Consider the following 23,729-nt stretch of genomic DNA (forward strand, 5'->3'; position numbering starts at 1 on the left):
CCGGCCACTTTTCTATCTTTTCCAGTGCCGCATGCGGGGTGACCAGTGCCTCATCCACTGCCACTCTTACCATTGCCGTCATCTCTATTTTGATGGCATCCTTGAACTCCTGTAGTTCTTACATTAGGAGTTCCCTTCATTCGTTCATCGGGGGTGGGGAGCCCTGCGTGTGACCTGCCGGCCCTTCCTGATCAGGTGTGGTTGGGACCTCATCTCCCCACGTGCTTGCCATCGCCTCGGTCCTTCTCTCAAGCCTCCTGCTGCCTTTTCAGTCTTTTCGGTCCCTGGAGTTTGCTGCCGCTTGGCTTGGCATGTCTTGCCTTGATGCTGTTGGAGGAGGGTGAAGGATTTTTCTCCTGATTTTAGCGGGCTATTTTGGGCTGAAAGCGACTATATTTGAGTTGCCAGGAGGAGAGCCACCTTTTGTGCGTTAGCTCAGCGCATCCCCGTCACCGGAAGCCGCATTGATAAGCATTAGAAATAAAGTATAATTTTAAGTGAGTTTAATTTAATGTTTTTGTGTAAGGAAGGGTAAAACCTATTGTTGGATTCATGCTGGACAACGGTGTTTGAATGTTGGGGTTGATTGTGCTTAGAGAGGGTTATGGTGTGAAGAGTAAATGGAGGCTGGCAGAAGTAGCAGTGGTTGCTTAGTAACTGGGGGCCTTGTAAGGTAGAAAAGCTTTTGAATTTTGTTTTAGCTTGATATGAGAGTTGAAAATAGTAAACTGGGAAGTGAGCATCTCAACCCTGCGAGAAGAAAGACTGGACAGAACAAGGAGTTGCAAGAGGCAGACTTCCCAAAGAATCAGGTGCAGTTTAGATAACCAGGGAATTGGAACAGAGAATGTCTTAAGAAGACTGAAGTTAAGAGAAAACAGACCAGGGTATTGTTCAGGAGAATTCAAGAGAGAAGCAGGCAAAGTGTTGTGAGTGAAAGAAACAGCTGCAGTAATCAGAGCTAAGTAAGAAAGCTGACATCCGAGGTAAACCAAAAGTTTGATGACATTTTAATAGAGTCTTGGAATCAATAGTTAAAGCAATTGTGAAGTTATGCAACACTCTCAACAAATAAATCTTGAAGGGGGAGTTGAAATCCTGGGTGTTAGATTTGTTGTTCGAAGTGGAGCAGAACTTTTGTTTTTAAAAAAATTACTTGGGAAAACCTGAACTAGATTTTGGAATGCAAACTAGTGATGGAAAGTATATTGTGAAAGAAGATTTTAAAGCATGCTTTTGGGAATGGAGTTTGGAAATTCTCATGTGACAATCATCTGGTGGAAGGGGGGGGGGGAAGAAGGGGGGAGGGGGGAAAGGGGGGGGAGGAAAGGGGGGAGGGGGGGATGGGGGAGGGTGGGGGGGAGGGGGGGATGGGGGAGGGTGGGGGGGAGGGGGGGATGGGGGAGGAAGGGGGGGAGGGTGGGGGGGGAGGGGGGAAAGGGGGATGGGGGGAGAGGGGGGGGGAAGGGGGGGGGAGGGGGAAAGAGGAAGGGGGGGAGGGGGGAAGAGGAAGGGGGGGGAAAGAGAAAGGGGGGGGAAGAGGAGGGGGGGGGGGAGAGGAAGAGGAAGGGGGGGGAAAGAGGGAGGGGGGGGATTCTGAAGTGAGATCCACAGATGCCAACTTGGGTTCAGAGTGGAGTGTGTGTTTTGACACTGCCAGTCTCTGTATTTAAAGGGACTTTGTGTTGCTGAGACTGTTGTAGCTTAAGATACACTTTGTAATCCGTGTTAATCTTAAAATCTGTATGTGTATTTTATTAAGATAAAGGAGGAGTAATATTTCATGTTTAATAAATGTATTTTTCTTGTTGTTCAAACTAATTAGTTGTCCTGTGACTCGCCACGTTTTTAAAACAAAAAGTAAAAGTTTTGCTGCGGGATTCTTCTTCGCTGGGATCCTCCGCGCCGCCGGCTACGCACCCACGCTCGCGCGTTTCCTGACGGCGTGGGGTTGCCCACAATGGGAAATCCCATTAGCCAGTTGCGGGAACGGAGGATGCCACTGTCGGCGAGGGCACGCTGTGCCAGAAAATGGGCTGGCAGGATGGATAATCCCTCCCATCGTCTATTAAGCTCGGGTTCCATTGTGGAATCTTCCCACCAGTTATAACGGCAGCTGGGATCGTAATGCTTCAAACTGATTTTGTTTTAAAATACCAACATCTAGTTATATTGCGGATAATTAAAACAGCATACAGCTCTATGCTCAGAGGAACTTCGTCATAAAACGATAAAACACTTTTGTTTCTTCATGAACAGTAGCTTTCTGCAAAGCATTCCAACTAGCAGGAATTCAAACAGAACCATTTAGTTTAAACTGGTTATAGAATAAAATCCATTGATATTACAGATTTCAAAAATTAGTAGAATTATCAAAATCTTACACATGAATCGTATTCTTCAAGGAGAGGCAGAAAAATATCTTGATGCTTGTCCAGACTCCTGGGCAGGAGTCACAGAGGATAAGTAGATAGCCAAGTTCAGTTGTTAATATAATCATTTTAAATTTAATAATCTTTATTGTCACAAGTAGGCTTACATTAACACTGCAATGAAGTTACTGTGAAAAGCCCCTAGTCGCCACATTCCGGCGCCTGTTTGGGCACACAGAGGGAGAATTCAGAATGTCTAAATTACCTTCTGGGACTTGTGGGAAGAAATCCGAGCACCCGGAGGAAACCCACGCAGACACAGGAAGAACGTGCTGACTCCGCACAGACAAGGGACCCAAGCCGCGAATCGAACCTGGGACCCTGGTGCTGTGAAGCCACAGTGCTAACCACTGTGCTATCGTGGCACCACAGATCTGAAGGAAAGTGGGCTGAAACCATCCGAAATTGAGGTTATTAGAAGCTCCAATATGTATGAGGGTCAACTTATCATCAAATCCTCACCAAAGTCTCTCAGAATACGCTCATGAATTGGAGAAACTAATTAAAATATCAGTCAAGTAGTTACTGCATTACCCTACTAACACCAGAAATGGTATCCTGTTTGCTGGCAATGGAAGTCTGCCTAAGCTGGTGATCTAAATTCCTTTTGCAATCATCTGGAAGCTAAGAGTCCCGTAAGAACTCTAACGATGCGATCATCAAACCATCTTTCCAAAACTGAGGTAAAAGCAGTTTCACTAATAGTGTAAAGTTCAAGAATCTGAAGGCCCTTGAAGAGTTGGGGAATTATTGGAAACCAAATAGTGGCACCCCATGAAGGCAGAGGCCAATAGAGACTGGCAACCATGCAGAGCAAAACTCTGCTGTGGAAATCTTCTGTTAGAAAGGAAAATCTTCAATGTCAAGACCTGGGATATCAGATACTAATATAATGACCGTGTGTCTGATTCAAGGACCAAGATTTATCATAATTTTAAATAGCCAGTTTGCAAAAGGATTTCTGTTAATGTGCAACTTATAGTCAGCTACGTGCACTCAGCTTGTGGCTGCACCAATACGATTAAAACCTGCAGAAGTTCTATGGGTCTAAACGTAGCTCATAAAAATCTGAGTGCAGAGAGCTGTCATAGAACAGTACAGCACAGAACAGGCCCTTCGGCCCTCGATGTTGTGCCGAGCAATGATCACCCTACTCAAACCCACGTATCCACACTATACCCGTGACCCAACAACCCCACCTCCCTTAACCTTACTTTTAAGGACACTACGGGCAATTTAGCATGGCCAATCCACCTAGCCCGCACGTCTTTGGACTGTGGGAGGAAACCGGAGCACCCGGAGGAAACCCACGCACACACGGGGAGGACATGCAGACTCCGCACAGACAGTGACCCAGCCTGGAATTGAACCTGGGACCCTGGAGCTGTGAAGCATTTATGCTAACCACCATGCTACCGTGCTGCCCTATGTTCAGCTCCAAACCAAATATTTAGTGACCATCAAGATTGCTAATTTCCATCTCAACAACATTGTTCACTTCAGGCTCTACATATCTGAAGCCTTCATCCCAGCCTGTGGCATGCTTCCTTCCTTTCTCTTTTGTGGAACTGGAAATACAGACCATGCTTCCTGTGAAATTTCAAGTGTGTTTAGACTTGATTTATCTATTTGTTCATGTTGAGCTAAAATGTATTTGAATTGTTGTTTCCTTGCTATGTGCTTAATTGTGACATTCTATCATCTTTTTGCAGGCTAATAAAATTATTAAAAAGTTACAAATGGATCTGAAAGCACTAATGGGGAAGCTGAAACTTAAAAATACTGTCACAGTGCAACAAGAAAAATTGTTATCAGAGAAAGAAAAACAATTGCAGAAAGAGCAGAGGGAACTACAGGACGCTCAGCAGGCCTTGCAACTCAAGGGAGAAGAGGTATGGCTCCATATGTAATTTGAAGTCTGTCTATTATTAATCTGCAGGCACTTTTATTTGCAAAGCTAAATTCAGCAAAATTTGCATTCTGAACTTCAGAGTTGTAGGCCGTTACTTCTTAATTCCTCTCGTGTGGTATTTTGCCTCCAAAATTGCACCCATGACTCACCCAAGCGCTTCTGATGCTCGCCCTCCTGGACTCCTTTCTGGTGAGGACATGTGACTTCATTTGTCAGCATGCAGCCATTTAAAACTCAAAAGCTCCAACTAATGGCCTTTCTTAATCTCGCTCAGCTGAACCAAGTTTTCAGCATCTGGAAGAACATCCCACCTCATTCTGAGGTAAATCACTGTGCCATTTGCATTTCCGCCACCACGACAAACCAGTGGGTGACTACGGGGCGACGAGAGCTAACATTGCATGACCCGTCTGAGCTTCCATTGCAACATAAAAATGTTTGGTAACTTCTGGTTGTGCTGCAGATGTTGCATCATGGTTGGGTCCACAAGTGTCTTTATTGAGTTGGCCAATGCTACTTGGTGAAAAAGGTGGGTTCCAAGCTCTGTTCAAAACCCTGTGACAAGTTCGTTCTGGACCCCTCTATATGCCCAACACTAACTGCTAGCCTTCTGGCAGGCTTGCCAATGCACCACACACTTCCCTGTCCAAACCCATTCTTCTGTAGGTCAACCCCTTCAATGTCCTTTGTCTTAACCCTCTCCAGCAGAACTCATTTGTGACCCTGTCCTCTAACAAACTGGCACCTGTACCACTCATCTCCTGCTTTATTTGCAGGCCACTTGAGCCCAATATCTCACCATTTTCGGATTCCACTTCTAAGCTATCATTTAAAATACGTATCGTATCAGTATCTGAGCATGTGGCTACAAGTGTGAGCGCAAGTTTGGTGTTTCTTCTTCATTTCTGCCTTCCTGTGTTTCTACCTCTTGCCCCTTCACTGCAGCTTGATCAAGTTGCAGTTCCTGAGTATCTGAAAAGAGAAAGACACAAGGGTGGTGATGTTGTGAGTGGAAAGAGGAAGATAAACACTCACGCTTACAATATCTGCATCTTGTAAATCAGAAGACATTGTGGGTTGATGGAGAAGTAGGATCCGAGGAGAAGGATTAGGTATAAGGATACCATCCTCTTCAATGATGTGGAGATGGGTCCCAGGTTAATGAGGTATGAATTGTCTCAAGCCAGGACAGTTGGTGGGAGTTTGCAAGCCCAGGCCAGATGGTGGGGGATGAATGTAATGCGACATGAATCCAAGGTCCCGGTTGAGGCCGTACTTGTGTGCTGAACTTGGCTATAAGTTTCTGCTCGGTGATTTTGCGTTATCGCGCGTCCTGAAGGCCGCCTTGGAGAATGCTTACCGGAGGTCAGAGGCTGAATGCCCTTGACTGCTGAAGTATTCTCCGACTGGAAGGGAACATTCCTGCCTGGTGATTGTCACGCGAAGTCCGTTCATCCGTTGTCGCATCGTCTGCATGCCTTCTGAACAGTGACCGCGACACCACACAACCCTGCCATGGCAATCTCTGCATGACGTGCCAGATCATCGACATGGGTACCACCTTTACACTTGAGAACACCATCCACCAGATACGCAGCACATAATCGTGCGACTTGGCCAATGTTGTCTACCACATACGCTGCAGGAAAGGATGTCCCGAAGCATGGTACACTGACGAAACCATGCAGACGCTGCGACAACGGATGAACGGACATCGCGCAACAATCGCCAGGCAGGAATGTTTCCTTCCAGTCGGGGAACACTTCAGCAGTCAAGGGCATTCAGCCTCTGATCTCCAGGTAAGCGTTCTCCAAGGCGACCTTCAGGATGCGCGACAACGCAAAATTGCCGAGCAGAAACTTATAGCCAAGTTCCGCACACACGAGTACGGCCTCAACCGGGACCTGGGATTCATGTCGCATTGCATTCATCCCCCACAACCTGGCCTGGACTTGCAAAATCCTACCAACTGTCCTGGCTTGAGACAATGCACACCTCTTTAATCTGGGATTACCCCCCTCTCTGGCTCTGTAAAGACTTAATCACCTGCAAATGCTTGCATTCGAAGCATTGTCTTGCATCTTTAACTTTGTCTATAAATATGTTTCTGGAACATACCTCTTCATTTACCTGAGGAAGGAGCAGTGCTCCGAAAGCTAGTGATTTGAAACAAACCTGTTGGACTTTAACCTGATGTTGTAAGACTTCTTACTGTGATCATCTTTGATGCCATGGCAGATGGTGGAATTTGAATTCAAGAAATACGTGTGTAATGATGACCATGGAACCATGGTCGATTGACGTAATCGGCATCCTTACTGGTCTACATCAGACCACACAGTTGATTCTTAAATGCAAGCCACTTGGTTGCATCAAACCACTACATAAAATTGTATAAGGAATGAAACCGGACAGATCAGCCAGAATCAGCCTAGGCACCAGACATTACAAGGGCAAACTCGGCTCTGTTGATTCTAGTCTTCCTTACTGAAGTTAAGCGGCTTCTACCAAAATTGGGAAAGCGGGTTGAGCATCAACCTGACATTGTCATACACATGGAACCATACCTTACAGATAATGTCCCAGACATCACCATTTTTAGCTTAGTGATACACAGTCGGGATGCCCATGGCGTTTTAAATATCGATTCTGGGCCCCATAAAGTCTCATGGAATCAGGTCCAGGAGAAAGCATTGAGGGTTACAAAGGCAGAGAATTAACTGTGGCTGGGGGACTTCAATATCCATCTCCATCACCAAAAGTAGCTCGGTAGCATTACTACAGACCGAGCTAGCTGAGTCCTAAAGGACATGATGCGACCATCAATTCACGTGAGACAGAGAGTTGAAGTGAACAGTGCCTTTAATCGACTGGACCAGTGCCTGCCTGCAAATGCTCTGCTAGTGAGAGCCGCCTACAGGGCAGCTGCTCTTTATATGAAATGAAAATCACTTATTGTCACGAGTAGGCTTCAGTAACTTCAAATGAAGTTACTGTGAAAAGCCCCTAGCTCGCCACATTCCGGCGCCTGTTCGGGGAGGCTGTTACGGGAATCGAACCGTGCTGCTGGCCTGCTTGGTCTGTTTTCAAAGCCAGTGATTTAGCCCTGTGCTAAACAGCCCCTACCTCCCCTCAAGGGGGTGGAGCCCACAAGGGCACCAACATGATACATTCCGTGTAGTACAGTACAATGGTCCATAGGTGGAGTCCACACGGGCAACAGCATGATGCAATGTAGTACAGTGGTGAATGGTTAGTACAATTCGTTCACCACAGGACATAGCTGCTAGACAGAGTCTGCAGCAGGTGATGAGGGAAGCAGCAAAAGGGAAAAACATACTTGACCTCATCCTTACCAACCTGCCTACCACAGATCTATTAGATGGGAGTGATCACCGTACAGTACTCATGGAGACAAAGTCCCATCTTCACATTGAGGATACTCTCCATTGTGTTGTCTGCCACTACTACTGTTCTAAATAACTTGAGCCCACCTGACTCTTAAAAGCAATGTAATTAACAATAGCTGCTCCCCCACGGTATTGTTTAGGATCAGTGGAGGTTACACTGTTGCAAGGAGAGCGGGAGTGTTGGAAAGAAAATAAGTTTGTAACAATAAAATATTTTTTTGTTAGTTCCTGGAAACAATATTTTCCTGATCAGTTTCAGGTAGGTTAATTAATTCTGTTTCCTTGCATACCAAGTTTGTACTCAATAAATCTCTGCATGTAGTTTAGGAATATCTTTTTGACCTTACTGTTTATTTATTGCAAAAGCCAAAAAATTAATATTTTGGGTAACTCTTGAAGCTCCTGTAAGACATCCCCACTATCCAAGTGTATCCATCTACCCTGAGCATTAACATTCCCCTCTCTTGAGTCCCTGCTGTTGTTTCTTGCCCTCTGCAATGAACACCTCAATTATTGGGGGCGATTTAATGGAGAAGTTTCTAAGTATCATTTGGGTGCAATTGGCAGAATGTTTCTTGACGGCCGGGTTGGCGAAATCGTAGCCCATATCTAACAGCACTTAGTGCTGAAAATGTGCTCCCACAAACGTTACGCCATTATCGGCTGTCGCGCTGTCTGATATGCCAGACTGGCACCTCAGCGTCTCACCATTAACAAGAGGGAGCCTGCTTTTAAATGCTCCTTGACCACTCATTCCCAGGTAACACACAAGCATGACAGCGCGCAGACCTGCTCCTCGCTTTGGGGATGCCGACCTGGCCAGGCTTCGCGATGTGGTGGATGATAGACGGGACATCCTGTTCCCGAGGAGGGGGTCAAAGGATCAGCAGCAGAGTCAGCAATGCCGACTGGGAGGCAGTGTCAGTGGCTGTCAGTTTGGACAGCATGACTGGGCGGATCACTGTACAGTGCTGGAAGAAGACCAACGACCTCCGCTGATCTGCAAGGGTAAGTTACCACCTTTCTCCTGGCATAAGCTCCACCTGCAACCCCCCCACGGACAAATCATTGGCTGTCATCCCGCACCTTCCCCACACTGATCTTCGGGCTTGTTCCTCAGCACTTCTTGGCAGCCACTGGCATAACCCCTTTTGTGTCCAGGTGCGATGCTCACACATGCTCTATAACCCCCCCCCCCCCCCCCCCCCGACCCATCAAGCTTAGGGCTCACAATGCCCTCTCTTTGTCCCCACAGGAGAGGATAGCCCATAATAAGCAGGAAAAGGCCAAGATCTGAGGCGGAGTACCAGAGATTCGAGTCGGTACAGGACTGGCAGGATTCGGGAACCATGGAAATTGAGAATATTGTCAAAAAGAAAAAAGATGCAAATGTGCAGTACAGGCAACTCAAAACAGATAAAGTACTTGGGGAATACAAGGAAAGTAGAAAAGAGCTCAAGCAGAGAGTTAGGAGGGCAAAAAGGGTCACAAAATGCCCTTGGCAGACAGGATTAAAGAGAATCCCAAGGCATTTCATTCATATATTAGGAACAAGAGGGTAGCTAGAGAGACAGTTGGCCCATTCAAGGACAGAGGAGGGAAATTATGTGTAGAACCAGAGGAAGTAGGTGAGGTCCTTAATGAATATTTTGCATCGGTATTCATGTTGATTGGTGGTGTCTTAGAGGGTTGTGTAAACACTTCAGTTCAGGTCATTATTACGAGGGAGGAAATGTTAGGTGTGTTAAAAAGCATTACAGTAGTCAAATCCCCAGGGCCAGATGTCACCTTTCTCAGAGTGAGACGAGAGATGAAATCGCTGGGTCTCTGACAGAAATCTTTGTGTCCTTATTGGCCACAGGTGAGTGTCCACATGTGAGATCCCAGAGGATTGGAGGATAGCCAATGTTGTACCGTTATTTAAGAAGGGTTGCAATCTGGGTAATTATAGGCCAGTGAGCTTGACGCCCGTGATAGTGAAATTGTTGGAAAAGATTCCATAGGATCTATGCACATTTGAAAGTGAATGGTCTTATTAGCGACAGATTTTGTACAAGGGAGGTCATATGTCACTAATTTGATTGAATTTTTTGAGGAGGTGACAAAAATGATTGACGAGGGAAGAGCTGTGGATGTTGTCTACATGGACTCTAGCAAAGCATTGGATAAGGTCCCTCATGGCAGGCTAGTGCAAAAGATTAGATCACATGGGGTTGGGGTGAAAAGCTGGATGGATCCAGAACTGGCTTGGCCATAGAAGACAGAGGGTAGCAGTGGAAGGGTGTTTTTCCTCGAAATTAAGGTCTGTAACTACTGGTGTTCTGCAGGGATCAGTTCTGGCACCTCTGCTCTTTGTAATATATGACTTGGAAGAAAACCTAGATAGGCTACAAAATTGGGCAGAGAAATGACAGATGGAATTTAACCCGGACAAATGCGAGGTGATGTATTTTGGTAGATCCAATTCAGGTGGAAGCTATAAAGTAAATGGCAGAACCATCAGGAGCATAGAGACACACAGAGATCTGGGGGTGCAGGTCCACAGATCCTTAAAAGTTGGAGCACAGGTGGAAATGGTGGTAAAGAAAGCAAATGGCATGCTTGCCTTCATAGGATGGGGTATCGAGCATAAAATCGAAAATTATGTTACAATTACATAGAACGTTGGTTAGCCCACATTTGGAATACAGTCCAATTCTGGTCACCACAGTACCAGAAGGACATGGAGGTTTTGGAGAGAGTACAGAAAAGGTTCACCAGGATGTTGCCTGATTTGAAGGGTATTTGCCATGAGGAGAGATGGAATAAACTGGGATTGTTCTCCCTAGAGAGACTGAGGCTGAGGGGCGACCTGATAGAAGTTTATAAAATTATTAGCGGTATAGATAGGGCGGAAATGACAATTACTAGGGGTCACAAGTTCAAGGTGAGGGGGGAAAGGTTCAGTGGAGATGAGCGGGGGGTGATGGTGGCCTGGAATGCACTACGAAGTGAGGTGGTTGAGGCAGATACGTTAGCGACCTTTAAGACTTATCTGGATAGGCACATGAACAGACGGGGTATTGAAGGATACAGGCGGTTGGTCTAGATAGGGCACGTGATTGGTGCAGGCTTGGAGGGGCGAAGGGCTTGTTCCTGTGCTGTATTGTTCTTTGTTCCCTTTCCCCCTAGGAGGAACGTGCCCTAGAAATCGCAGGGTTGTCTGAGGATAAAGCAGTCACCAACAGTGAGGTTGGCCTGCTCCAGGGAGGTGAGGATCCACCGCCTCTTCACCCAGATTACCTGTCTCATGTGTGGTGTTCATGTCAGACAAAATTATCCTTCCCTTCCACTGATCACTAGTCCATTGTCTTGCAGAATCTCCATCTGATGGGGCCGTCCCGTCCCGAGCTGTTCCTTTCTCTGCCACCCAAGAGACCACCTTGGAGGAGAGCTCCAAGGAGACCACCATCGAGGCATCACAGCTATCATCCCACCTTCCACCGGTGCAGAGAGACGCATCTTAGTGAATGACATTAGTGGACAAGTTTCTGGGGCATAATCTAGTGAGCACCACACAGTTGCTGATGCACATCAGGTCGAGGCAGGAACACCCAAGAGAGACAGCAGTCAGAGGTGTGCTGGATCCCAGCGCTCAGCTGGATCCCAGTCAGATGCTGATCCTCTGGACAAGGTTATCCCAGAGCCAGTGCAGCTGATGGCAAAGATGTGACATCCAGGAAGGGATGTCAAGCGAGTACATAGCCGACTGGAGGAGTTCCAAAGGCTACGGGTGCGGGAGATGATGCAGACAATGCATGGCACTGAGGCCAACACTGCTAGGGCAGAGACCGCAGTGGAACGCCTGGAGAATGACATCCGCATCTTGAGTGGTGGTGCCCGAGGCGTGGCTCAGTCTGTGACGAAAATGGCTGAGGGCCTCAACATCGTGTCCCAGTCACTGAGTGATATGTTCCAGATGCAGATGGACATTGGCCCAGGCACTGAGGACCATCGCTGAGGACGTCGACACCATGGTTACGACAATGGGGAGCCACCAGCACTGCCAGATGACCCAGAGGCCTCTGGAGCTCACTCCAGCTGTCTGTCCATCCCATGAAGTTCCCCAGGGCACGCCGGGCACTGTCAGGGAGGAGGAAATGGTGGAGACCAACTTCTTCCGAATCCCCACTCCTGACTCAGCACATCTCAAGTGCAGTGGGCATAACAGGGTAGCACGGTGATGCCTGTGGCACCAGTAGGTCAGCTGGGGCCAACATAATCTGTTGCTAGAGGGAATGGAAATGTCAAATGTTCCCCCCCCCCCCCCCCCCCACTTTGTCCTATGCGAATCTGGTGAGGATGAGGGCCTCCCTGGTCCTCCGGGCATGCCACCTATCCTCCATTCCGCAACTCCTCCTGCGGGTCTTCCCCAGGATCGTGCTCCATCCCCTCCTTGTCCGCCTCCTACCCAGATGAAGCCACAGGTCCCTACCCATCCAGCATGTTGCCCTGCTGCTGTGCCAGGTTGTAGAGGGCACAGCTAATCACCACAAAGTGGGACCCTGTGGGGGGTGGACTGCAGTGCACCCTCTGAGCAGTCCAGGCATCGGAATCGCATTTTGAACAGTCCGATGCACCGCTCAGTGACAGCCAGGGTGGCAACATGGGCCTCATTATATTGGGAGTCTGCCTCGGTCTCTGGCCTCTGCAATGGTGTCATCAGCCAGACCTCAGTGGGTACCCTTTGTCCCCCAAGAGCCAATCAGTCATCCTGGGGTAGTTCTCTTAAGACACCGGGAATCTCCCGAGTGTCCCAGGATGTAGCTTCCATGCACACTCCCTGAGAAGCATGCACACACATGCATGATCCTTGGCGATGGTCGCACAACGTCTGAACATTCAGGGAGTGGGACCCCTTCCTGTTAATAACGGGCACTCCCTGTGCCCCAGTGCCAAAAGGCGACATGGGTGCCTTCAATCACCCCTGGACCTGGGGCATCACAGCGATGGTAGAGAATCCTGCAGCCCAGGCACCTTGGTGGTCTTGGTCCAGGTTGAAGATGATGTAGTTAGATGCCTGGGCATACAGGGTATCTGTGACTCCACAATGCATTTGTGGACTATAGTTTGTGAAATGCCTCACATGTCTCTTCTCAAGCCCTGGAATGATCCTTTTGAATAAGTTCAGGACTGCGGTGACCTTCACTGTCACCGGGAGCGGGTGTCCTCCTCCATGGGATGCCAAATCTGTGAGGACATGGAATAGGTGCCACACCTACTCCTTGTTGAGCAGGAGCCTCCTGCAGCACATGCTGTCTGTCATTTCATCAAACGATAAACAATGCCTGTACATCTTGGGCCGTTGCTGGCATCCCTCTCTGGGTTCCTCCTCGGCCTGATGGGCGGCCAAATCTTCACGGTGTGTGGCGGCTCCCTGCACATGACGCCTCCAGCCTGTGTCTACACTAGTGACCTCTCCGGGTCTGGCTGCCTGGGCTGCCACCAAAAACACGAGAGTAGCCTCTGTGGATCAATAACGCCAGGCTTGTTGGTATCTGTAAGGAATTGGACACGGAGAGACCGACCATTCTTGGACCCTATAATGCCCCAAGCCTCCCCTACCATTGCATTTCCCGCCTTCTCTGAGTGCCATCCACTGAGCCAGTTGTGCTGGAAAACCTCGCTCTGCACACTCAGCCCCGGACACATCACAAGCTCCTAGACCTCTGCCGGGAACATTAGGGAGACCGTGCTCGGGTGCCCTCCCCTGATCCACACACTTACCCTTTGGTCGCGAGAAGATTGACAGTGCTGAGGCCCTGCTCTTTAGTGTTTGATTATTAGCTGCTGCCTCTATGGTGCTGATGCTCCTAAAGTTCAGCCAGTGTTCAGGCATCAAAGTTTGATTGAAATGCAATACATTAATCATCCTCTGAGACATGACACTTGTAGCCACAAGAAACCACTTGAGAGTTGAGAATATTTTGTTTTGTAAATCCTCATCCAGCAGAGGGCAGCAGAGCAGAGCTACTGATCAGCTGTTCTGGGGAAATTTGCATACGTGCAGTGCGGTCAGCCTAAGTTGAAGGTGAATCTGCGAAGGAGACCCGAGGAGTTTGAGTGAAGGCAATCATCCAGCAGAGGGCAGCAGAGCAGAGCTACTGATCAGCTGTTCTGGGGAAATTTGCATACGTGCAGTGCGGTCAGCCTAAGTTGAAGGTGGTTTGTGGAGAGGCTGTTGGCAAGTGAAGTGCACCCAACTCCAGCTCCTCAAAACCCGTGTTAGGGACCTGGAGCTTGAGCTGGATGAACTTCGGATCATTCGGGAGGCAGAGGGGGTCATAGATAGGAGCTTCAGGGAAGTAGTTACACCAAAGACTGGAGATAGATGGGTAACTGTAAGAGGGACTGGGAAGAAGCAGTCAGTGCAGGGACCCCCTGCGGTCGTTCCCCTGAGTAACAAGTATACCGTTTTGGATACTTGTGGGGGGGACGACATACCAGGGGTAAGCCATGGGGTACGGGCCTCTGGCACGGAGTCTGTCCCTGTTGCTCAGAAGGGAAGGGGGGAAAGGAGTAGAACATTAGTAATTGGGGACTCAATAGTCAGGGGCACAGATAGGAGATTTTGTGGGAGCGAGAGAGACTCACGTTTGGTATGTTGCCTCCCAGGTGCAAGGGTACGTGATGTCTCGGATCGTGTTTTCCAGGTCCTTAAGGGGGAGGGGGAGCAGCCCCAAGTCGTAGTCCACATTGGCACTAACGACATAGGTAGGAAAGGGGTCAAGGATGTCAGGCAGGCCTTTAGGGAGCTAGGATGGAAGCTCAGAGCGAGAACAAACAGTTGTTATCTCTGGGTTGTTGCCCGTGCCACGTGATAGTGAGATGAGGAATAGGGAGAGAGAGCAATTAAACACGTGGCTACAGGGATGGTGCAGGCGGGAGGGATTCAGATTTCTGGATAACTGGGGCTCTTTCTGGGGAAGGTGGGACCTCTATAGACAGGATGGTCTACATCTGAACCTGAGGGGCACCAATATCCTGGGGGGGAGATTTGTTAGTGCTCTTTGGGGGGGTTTAAACTAATTCAGCAGGGGCATGGGAACCTGGATTGTAGTTTTGGGGTACGGGAGATTGAGAGTATAGAGGTCAGGAGCACAGATTTGACTTCGCAGGAGGGTGCCAGTGTTCAGGTAGGTGGTTTGAAGTGTGTCTACTTCAATGCCAGGAGTATACGAAATAAGGTAGGGGAACTGGCAGCATGGGTTGGTACCTGGGACTTCGATGTTGTGGCCATTTCAGAGACATGGATAGAGCAGGGACAGGAATGGTTGTTACAGGTTCCGGGGTTTAGGTGTTTTAGTAAGCTCAGAGAAGGGGGCAAAAGAGGGGGAGGTGTGGCGCTGCTAGTCAAGGACAGTATTACGGTGGCGGAAAGGATGCTAGATGGGGACTCTTCTTCTGAGGTAGTATGGGCTGAGGTTAGAAACAGGAAAGGAGAGGTCACCCTGTTGGGAGTTTTCTATAGGCCACCTAATAGTTCTAGGGATGTAGAGGAAAGGATGGCGAAGATGATTCTGGAAAAGAGCGAAAGTAACAGGGTAGTTGTTATGGGAGACTTTAACTTTCCAAATATTGACTGGAAAAGATATAGTTCGAGTACATTAGATGGGTCATTCTTTGTACAATGTGTGCAGGAGGGTTTCCTGACACAATATGTTGACAGGCCAACAAGAGGCGAGGCCACATTGGATTTGGTTTTGGGTAATGAACCAGGCCAGGTGTTAGATCTGGAGGTAGGTGAGCACTTTGGAAACAGTGACCACAATTCGGTGACCTTTACGTTAGTGATGGAAAGGGATAAGTATACCCCGCAGGGCAAGAGTTATAGCTGGGGGAAGGGCAATTATGATGCCATTAGACATGACTTAGGATGTGTTGGTTGGAGAACTAGGCTGCAAGGATTGGGCACACTGGATATGTGGAGCTTGTTCAAGGAACAGCTATTGCATGTTCTTGATAAGTACGTACCAGTCAGGCAGGGAGGAAGGGGTCGAGCGAGGGAACCGTGGTTTACCAAAGAAGTGGAATCTCTTGTTAAGAGGAAGAAGGAGGCCTATGTGACGATGAGGCGTGAAGTTTCAGTTGGGGCGCTTGATAGTTACAAGGAAGCGAGGAAGGATCTAAAGAGAGAGCTGAGACGAGCAAGGAGGGGACATGAGAAGTCTTTGGCAGGTAGGATCAAGGAAAACCCAAAAGCTTTCTATAGGTATGTCAGGAATAAAAGAATGACTAGGGTAAGAGTATGGCCAGTCAAGGACAGTGGTGGGAAGTTGTGTGTGGAGGCTGAGGAGATAAGCGAGATACTAAATGAATACTTTTCGTCAGTATTCACTCAAGAAAAAGATAATATTGTGGAGGAGAATGCTGAGACCCAGGCTATTAGAATAGATGGCATTGAGGTGCGTAGGGAAGAAGTGTTGGCAATTCTGGACAAGGTGAAAATAGATAAGTCCCCGGGGCCGGATGGGATTTATCCTAGGATTCTCTGGGAAGCCAGGGAAGAGATTGCTGAGCCTTTGGCTTTGATTTTTAGGTCATCATTGGCTACAGGAATAGTGCCAGAGGACTGGAGGATAGCAAATGTGGTCCCTTTGTTCAAGAAGGGGAGTAGAGATAACCCCGGTAACTATAGGCCGGTGAGCCTAACGTCTGTGGTGGGTAAAGTCTTGGAGAGGATTATAAAAGATACGATTTATAATAATCTAGATAGGAATAATATGATTAGGGACAGTCAGCATGGTTTTGTGAAGGGTAGCTCATGCCTCACAAACCTTATCGAGTTCTTTGAGAAGGTGACTGAACAGGTAGACGAGGGTAGAGCAGTTGATGTGGTGTATATGGATTTCAGTAAAGCGTTTGATAAGGTTCCCAGGTTGATAGGGTTGTGAAGAAGGCCTATGGTGTGTTGGCCTTTATTGGTAGAGGGATTGAGTTCCGGAGCCATGAGGTCATGTTGCATTTGTACAAAACTCTAGTACGGCCGCATTTGGAATATTGCGTACAGTTCTGGTCGCCTCATTATAGGAAGGACGTGGAAGCTTTGGAACGGGTGCAGAGGAGATTTACCAGGATGTTGCCTGGTATGGAGGGAAAATCTTATGAGGAAAGGCTGATGGACTTGAGGTTGTTTTCGTTAGAGAGAAGAAGGTTAAGAGGTGACTTAATAGAGGCATACAAAATGATCAGAGGGTTAGATAGGGTGGACAGCGAGAGCCTTCTCCCGCGGATGGAGGTGGCTAGCACGAGGGGACATAGCCTTAAATTGAGGGGTAATAGATATAGGACAGAGGTCAGAGGTGGGTTTTTTACGCAAAGAGTGGTGAGGCCGTGGAATGCCCTACCTGCAACAGTAGTGAACACGCCAACATTGAGGGCATTTAAAAATTTATTGGATAAGCATATGGATGATAAGGGCATAGTGTAGGTTAGATGGCCTTTAGATTTTTTCCATGTCGGTGCAACATCGAGGGCCGAAAGGCCTGTACTGCGCTGTATCGTTCTATGTTCTATGTTCTAAATGGTTAACAGTAACAAAAATTTGAAAATCAACTATGTAACATTCCACATATCACACTAACCATTAAACAACAAGAAACGTCACTGTTCCATATGGTACCAATACAAAGCTGTAGGAGTGCATTTTCACACAAAAACAAACAAACACACGGTGTCACCCCTTGCAAGTTCCTCACATAACGGAGGAGAAGCCTGAGCATGTGTTATCATGTCCAGAGCTTGTTGTAGAAATGATCTGTCCATCAATGTATGACTTGTTCCACATATCAGTGCCACAGTGCCAAACTCCTTCCAGGAGCCCTCCCACACGGCCCAGTCTCATTGAAACCAAATCCTGGCATCCACATGTTCCACTGGCGCTCAAGGTGCAGTTAAACGTCTTGACTTCCAGTGTATTTAACCTGCGGTGACGTGCCAGTTACGCACTCGCACTCACCACACCAGAAACAAGTATCAGCAATCTGCGAATGCATTTCTTCATAGGCGTTAGAAGGTGGCTCATTTAAAACACCAGGGCCTGCAGCATGTTCTTGCATCAAACCAGATTGCCTTTTGGACTTGTACATCCCCCTGAGCCAGGTGTTCCTGGACCCAGGTACCTTAGAAAACAATGCTGTTCTTTCCAGCTACAGAAAAGGAAAGAAATAGCAAATGCAGCCTCCAGGCAACTGCAGCCACCTGCTGGAGCCACCAGCTGGAGCAAGCAGCAAACACAACCTGCAGCTGTGCTCTCACAACTAACAAGGCCACTTCCTCATTTGCAATAGCATTCAGCTATGCAGCTGGGGGTTGCTCAGTCAAAAGAAGTTAAAGTGGCCTTCAGCATAGAAGCCAGAGCAGGGCTTTGTCCTCAGTGTTTGGTAGGGCAGACAGGCAGCAGCTGTGTTTGCCCCTGTTCTGGGTCTCCACAATAATTAAAGATGGCTTAAACACCTCTTGGACGCAAAGCGCCCTCCCCCACCGTGCATTGGAGCTGCAGTTCCAATGCCCTTGAGCTGCATGTTGGAAAATGAAAAGGACTACTCACCTCCTCATTTCCCTTTGTTGCCATTGCACCAGGTTCACGTTTTTAAAAAGGGGAGTACTAAACGATGCTTGTGTGACTTTCTGCTGGGGAGGCGGTTCATTCCTGGGAGGCAGCTGCATTCGACTTCAGTCTCTCCAATCGGGTGAAAATGAATTCAAATGATGGTTAATGATATGCTCGTCATATTTGAGTGTGATCCGGAACTCACCATTGGGAGCGGGCTGGTTAAATTGCAAACTAATTTGCACCTGCCGCAAATCTCGGTTTTGGCCTTTCCCACTATTTATCCGGCATACCTGGATCTGCGCCGGCCGCAACGCAGGGGTTAAATCTTGCCCATCGTGCATTTATTAACCATCCTCGGCTTACAACAAGTATTTTCCACTGATGTCATACCCTGAATACCCCACTCAGTTGTCCCACCTCCACCTCTCTTAATTTCTATTACTGCCAAACATAATTCTTGCAGTATACCACTTCCGTATCTACCTGAAACTTAGAATATTTTCCTCCTATATTTTGCATAAATAAACACCAATGACTTAATTTGGATAGCGCCTTTCTTAGCACTAACTCTTCTCTTTCCACCTGCCTTCCATCCGTCGTCCATCCATTCACATTTAGTTACCAGTGGACCATCGTCATAACTGCTAACCAGGACACCAGTTCCCTTCCCTGCACTAACGCATGAAGGCCCACCTTCTCGAGGTGATCCTCAGGTTAAACCACCACCAGTCAGCTCTTCCACCTCAAAGGGGAAAGCAGCCTCTGACGACTTTACTAACACAATCATGGCCAACGCTTGTCTTAAGTTGTTTAAATACTTTGAACAATTTTTTTTTTTTCTGGTTTTAAAAAACACTTAATCTGATTCTGGTCACTTCTAAGGAGTATTGCTTTTCTTACAATGGAGATGGAATTTCCTAAACAGATTCCCTGTGCTAACTGCTTCCAGTTACTACTCTGGCACCCCACCACCAATTCAGCTCTCTCATGCCCCAGACCTCCCAGTCGCTCCCTGCCTCACCCTGACTACCACACCCTGGTGTTCTCGTACCCTAGGATTATGCATTTCTCTGCATCTTACACAACTCTAATACCCTAAACCAGTGCTCCCAAAACCTGGTACATGGGAACAGGAGAAAATAATGCAACCTCTTGAGCCGGTATCTCCATTCATTAAAAATATATATTTTTCAATTTTACAATAAATTTTACAACAAAACCCATACTACCGCAGCAGACGATACACAAATATCAACATAACAAAAAACCCGACCAATCATGCCTGCCCCATCCACCAAGATTTTTAAAAACAGACCGAAAAAAACAAACAAAATAAACTCAACCCCAGACCCCCACCCCCAGCAACTGGCAATGACTAATTCCTTAAAGTAGGTAATGAATGGCTGCACCTCCGAGAGAACCCTACAACTGATTCCTTAACGGTGTATTGATTTTCTCCAGGTACAAGAATTCCATTAGGTTGCCCAACCATACCGAGGTGCTGGGCAGGGATGAAGACCTCAACCCCAGCAGAACTTGCCTCCGGGCAATCAGTGAGGCAAAGGCAAGGACATCTGCCTTCTCTCCCATCTGCAACCCTGGCTAAACCCGACACCCCGAAAATGGCCACCAGGCGGCAAGGTTTTAGTTCGATATTCCGAATCGCTGACATGGTGACATGGTGCTGAAGAAGGAGACCAAAACTTACGAGTTTGGGGCAAGACCAGAACATGTGTGTGTGATTGGCCAGCCCACCAGAACACTGCTCACACCTGTCCTCTACCTCCGGGGAAAAAAAGACTCCATTTAGCTTTGGTCAGGTCCATCTGTGCACACTTCAAGCTGGATTAGACCATGCCGCGCACAAGAAAATGTGAAGTTCACCCTATGCAGGGTCTCACTCCACACCTCATCATCCACTATAGGCCCCAGCTCCCTCTCCCACTTCACCTTCACGCTATCCTCAAGTCGAAACCCTCAGACACAATTCGCCCATAAATACCAGACATGCTACCCTCTTCCGACCCCGCCAACAGAAGTATACTTTCCAACAGATGCCCGTGGTGCCTCGGGAAATGTTGGGAAGGCGAGACGCACAAAATTTCTTATCTGGAGGTATGGTATCTCCATTCCTGAACCTTGTCTGATTATTCCACCAGAGGGAACAGTTTCTCTGTCTTTCCTACCAAATTGCTTTATAATTTTAAACACCTCAATTAAATCAATTTTCTAAACTCCAGGAACTGTAAGCCAAGTTCATGCAACCTGGCCCCATAGCTTAAACCTTCACTGATTCACTGAATGACACTGTTAAATCTATACTGTACTTTGTCCCGATGTGGTATCCTACCCAACTGAGTATTCCAAATAGGATCTGACCAAGACTCTGTACGACTAAAGCATACCTTCCTTCCCCATTGAGATAAAGATTGAAGTTTCATTGGCCTTTTTGATTCCTTTTCATGTCTGAGCACCAGCTTTTAGCGATTTGCATACTGCCTCCCACGTTCCTTTGGACTTCCAAGTTCAGCACTTTTGCAACCCTCAGTTACCATGCTGGCTGAAGAAATTCTCAACTTTCTTGGGTCATTAGTTTTTGCCAGTTTTCAGCTTGTGCACTGTGATTTTTAAGCAATATATGACCTATTCCATTAGGAGTGTAGCATAAATTCAAAATCTACTTTTTGCAGAATCATTTGTAAATAACCAGAAAATTATAAATTGTCATTCTAACAAGTTGATTGGGTGTGGCACAGTGCTTAGCATTGCTGCATCACAGTGCCAGGGACCCGGTTTCAATTCCAACTGCGGCTGACTGTGTCGAGTTTGCACATTCTCCCCTTGTCGGCGTGGGTTCCTTCTGGGTGCTTTGGTTTCCTCCCACAGTCCAAAGATGTGCAAGTTAGATGGATTGGCCATTCTAATCGTCCCCTTTAATGTCCAACGGTTAGGTGGGATTATGGCGTTACAGGGATAGGGTGGGGGCTTGGACCTAGGTAGGCTGCTCTTTCAGAGGGTTGGTGTCGAGTTGATGGACAGAATGGCCTCCTTCTGCACTATAGGGATTCTATGATTATTTTTGAAATGGGATCTTAATCCTAAAGTTCCTTTTGTTAAGTGATTGTCATAGAATGGATATGTGACTAAAGCTGGAGGATTGCAGCATTTTGAGGTGTTTTTCTTCTTGTAGGTATCAAAATTGCAAGAGCAATTCGAAGGAACAATGGTGAAATTAGAGGAAAGCAAGGAGCTCCTCAAAACAAATGAAAATGGTAAGTACATTGCAAAAATATTCATCGTCTCTCCCCATTCTCGGGCATTGTCTCTCCCCCCTGTTCTTGGGCATCGTCTCTCCCCCCCCCCCCCTCTCTGTTCTCGGGAATCGTCGTCCCCCCATTCCCCATTCTCAGGTATCGTCAGTCCACCCTTTCTCGGATATCGTCACTCCCCCCATCCCTTTCTCGGGTCTGGTCAATCCCCCCTTCTCTGGTACCCGCCACTCCCCCTTCTCTGGTACCGCCACTCCCCCTTCTCGGGTACCGCACTCCCCCCTTCTCGGGTCTGGTCAATCCCCCTTCTCGGGTACTGCCACTCCCCCTTCTCGGGTACTGCCACTCCCCCTTCTCGGGTACTGCCACTCCCCCCTTCTCGGGTACTGCCACTGTCCCCTTCTCGGGTACTGCCACTCCCCCCTTCTCGGGTACCACCACTCCCTCCTTCTTGGGTACCGCCACTCGCCCCTTCTCGGGCACCGCCACTCGCCCCTTCTCGGGTACCGCCACTCGCCCCTTCCCGTGTACCGCCACTCCCCCCTTCCCGGGTACCGCCACTCCCCCCTTCCCGGGTACCGCCACTCCCCCCTTCTCGGGTCAGGTCAATCCCCCTTCTCGGGTACCGCCACTCTTCCCTTCTCTGGTACCGTCACTGCCCCCTTCCCTTCTCGGGTACCGTCACTGCCCCCTTCCCTTCTCGGGAACCGTCACTCCCTCCTTCCCTTCTCTGGTACCGTCATTGCCCCCTTCCCTTCTCGGGAACTCTCTTTTCTTCCCCCCCCTCACCGTCACTGCCCTCTTCCCTCCTCTGGTACCGTCACTGCCCTCTTCCCTTCTCGGGAACCGTCACTCCCTCCTTCCCTTCTCGGGTACCGTCACTCCCCCCTTCCCTTCTCGGGTACCGTCACTCCCCCCTTCCCTTCTCGGGAACCGTCACTGCCCCCTTCCCTTCTCAGGAACCGTCACTCCCTCCTTCCCTTCTCTAGTACTGTCTCTGCCTCCTTCCCTTCTCGGGAACCGTCACTGCCCCCTTCCCTTCTCGGGAACCGTCATTCCCTCCTTCCCTTCTCTGGTACCGTCATTGCCCCCTTCCCTTCTCGGGAACTCTCTTTTCTTTCCCCCCCCTCAGGTATGACCACTCCCCCCTTCCCGGGTACCGCCACTCCCTCCTTCCCGGGTACCGCCACTCCCCCCTTCTCAGGTACCGCCACTCGCCCCTTGAAGCCGCTGAAAATGGTTGGTTCTAGGACACTGAGGAACCTCTACAGTTCTTTCACTCTATTTTTATATTCCTGGCTAGTTTACTCTTGTTCTATTTTTTTTTTCTTTTTTACCAACTTCTTTTTCGCCCCACGCTAGTTTCTAAAACTCTCCCAATTCTCAGGTGTATTATTATTTTTCGCAACACGAAAGGTCTCTTTTAATCTAATATTATTCTTAACTTTCCTAGAATGGGACTTTCTCATTGAGTTTTCTTTTTTAATGAAATGCTTTTTTGTTGGAACTTTAAATTTTAAACAAATGTTCCCTACAGTTTTATTTATAGCCATATCTTTTAATCTATTTACCCAATGAACCGTACCCAGCTCTCCTCTCATATCTGTGTATTTGGTTTTGTTGAAGTGTGACTTTTTTTGAACTTGAGTATGTCGTTCTCAATTATAGGATGGAATTTGGTTGTTTTATAATCTCTTTTATGCAGACGATCTTCTACAATGAGAATACTAATTAAACCTGCCTCATTCCACAATATAGGATTTTTAAATGTGTTATTCCAGGAAGCTGCCTGAAAGCATTCTAAAACTCGCCTTACAGACAGACCACTTCAGTCAATTTTATTTGTCCAATACATAAAAGATTAAAACACTCTCCACCTCTTCTCTCTCTCTTCCCCCCCCCCCCCCCCCCCCCCCCCCCCCCCCCCCAACACACACACACACACACTTATTGCATAGTTTTTTTGTTGTCAAGTTTTCTTTCTTAATGTTCTGACAGTTAGTACAAATGTTGGGGGATCTGTAAACTATTCCTAGCTGCGTTTTCTGATCCTTGTTATTTTAATCCCCACACATACTGATTCTACTTGCTGATCTTCTCAGCCAACGTATT

The 23,729-nt window shown here is 47.9% G+C and overlaps 1 protein-coding gene across 1 annotated transcript in view; it reads left to right on the top strand.

Moving 5' to 3' along the window:
- sass6 (SAS-6 centriolar assembly protein) overlaps positions 1-23,729 on the top strand; it is a 107,903-nt gene that overhangs the window by 54,946 nt on the left and 29,228 nt on the right. Inside the window, exons 11-12 of the mRNA XM_038794770.1 lie at positions 4,145-4,324; positions 21,539-21,620. Of these exons, the coding sequence (XP_038650698.1) occupies positions 4,145-4,324; positions 21,539-21,620 (262 nt within the window). The remainder of the gene's footprint in view (positions 1-4,144; positions 4,325-21,538; positions 21,621-23,729) is intronic.

The sequence above is a fragment of the Scyliorhinus canicula genome, chromosome 4 (genome assembly GCF_902713615.1).
Source record: "Scyliorhinus canicula chromosome 4, sScyCan1.1, whole genome shotgun sequence".
In the NCBI taxonomy this organism is placed as follows: domain Eukaryota; kingdom Metazoa; phylum Chordata; class Chondrichthyes; order Carcharhiniformes; family Scyliorhinidae; genus Scyliorhinus; species Scyliorhinus canicula.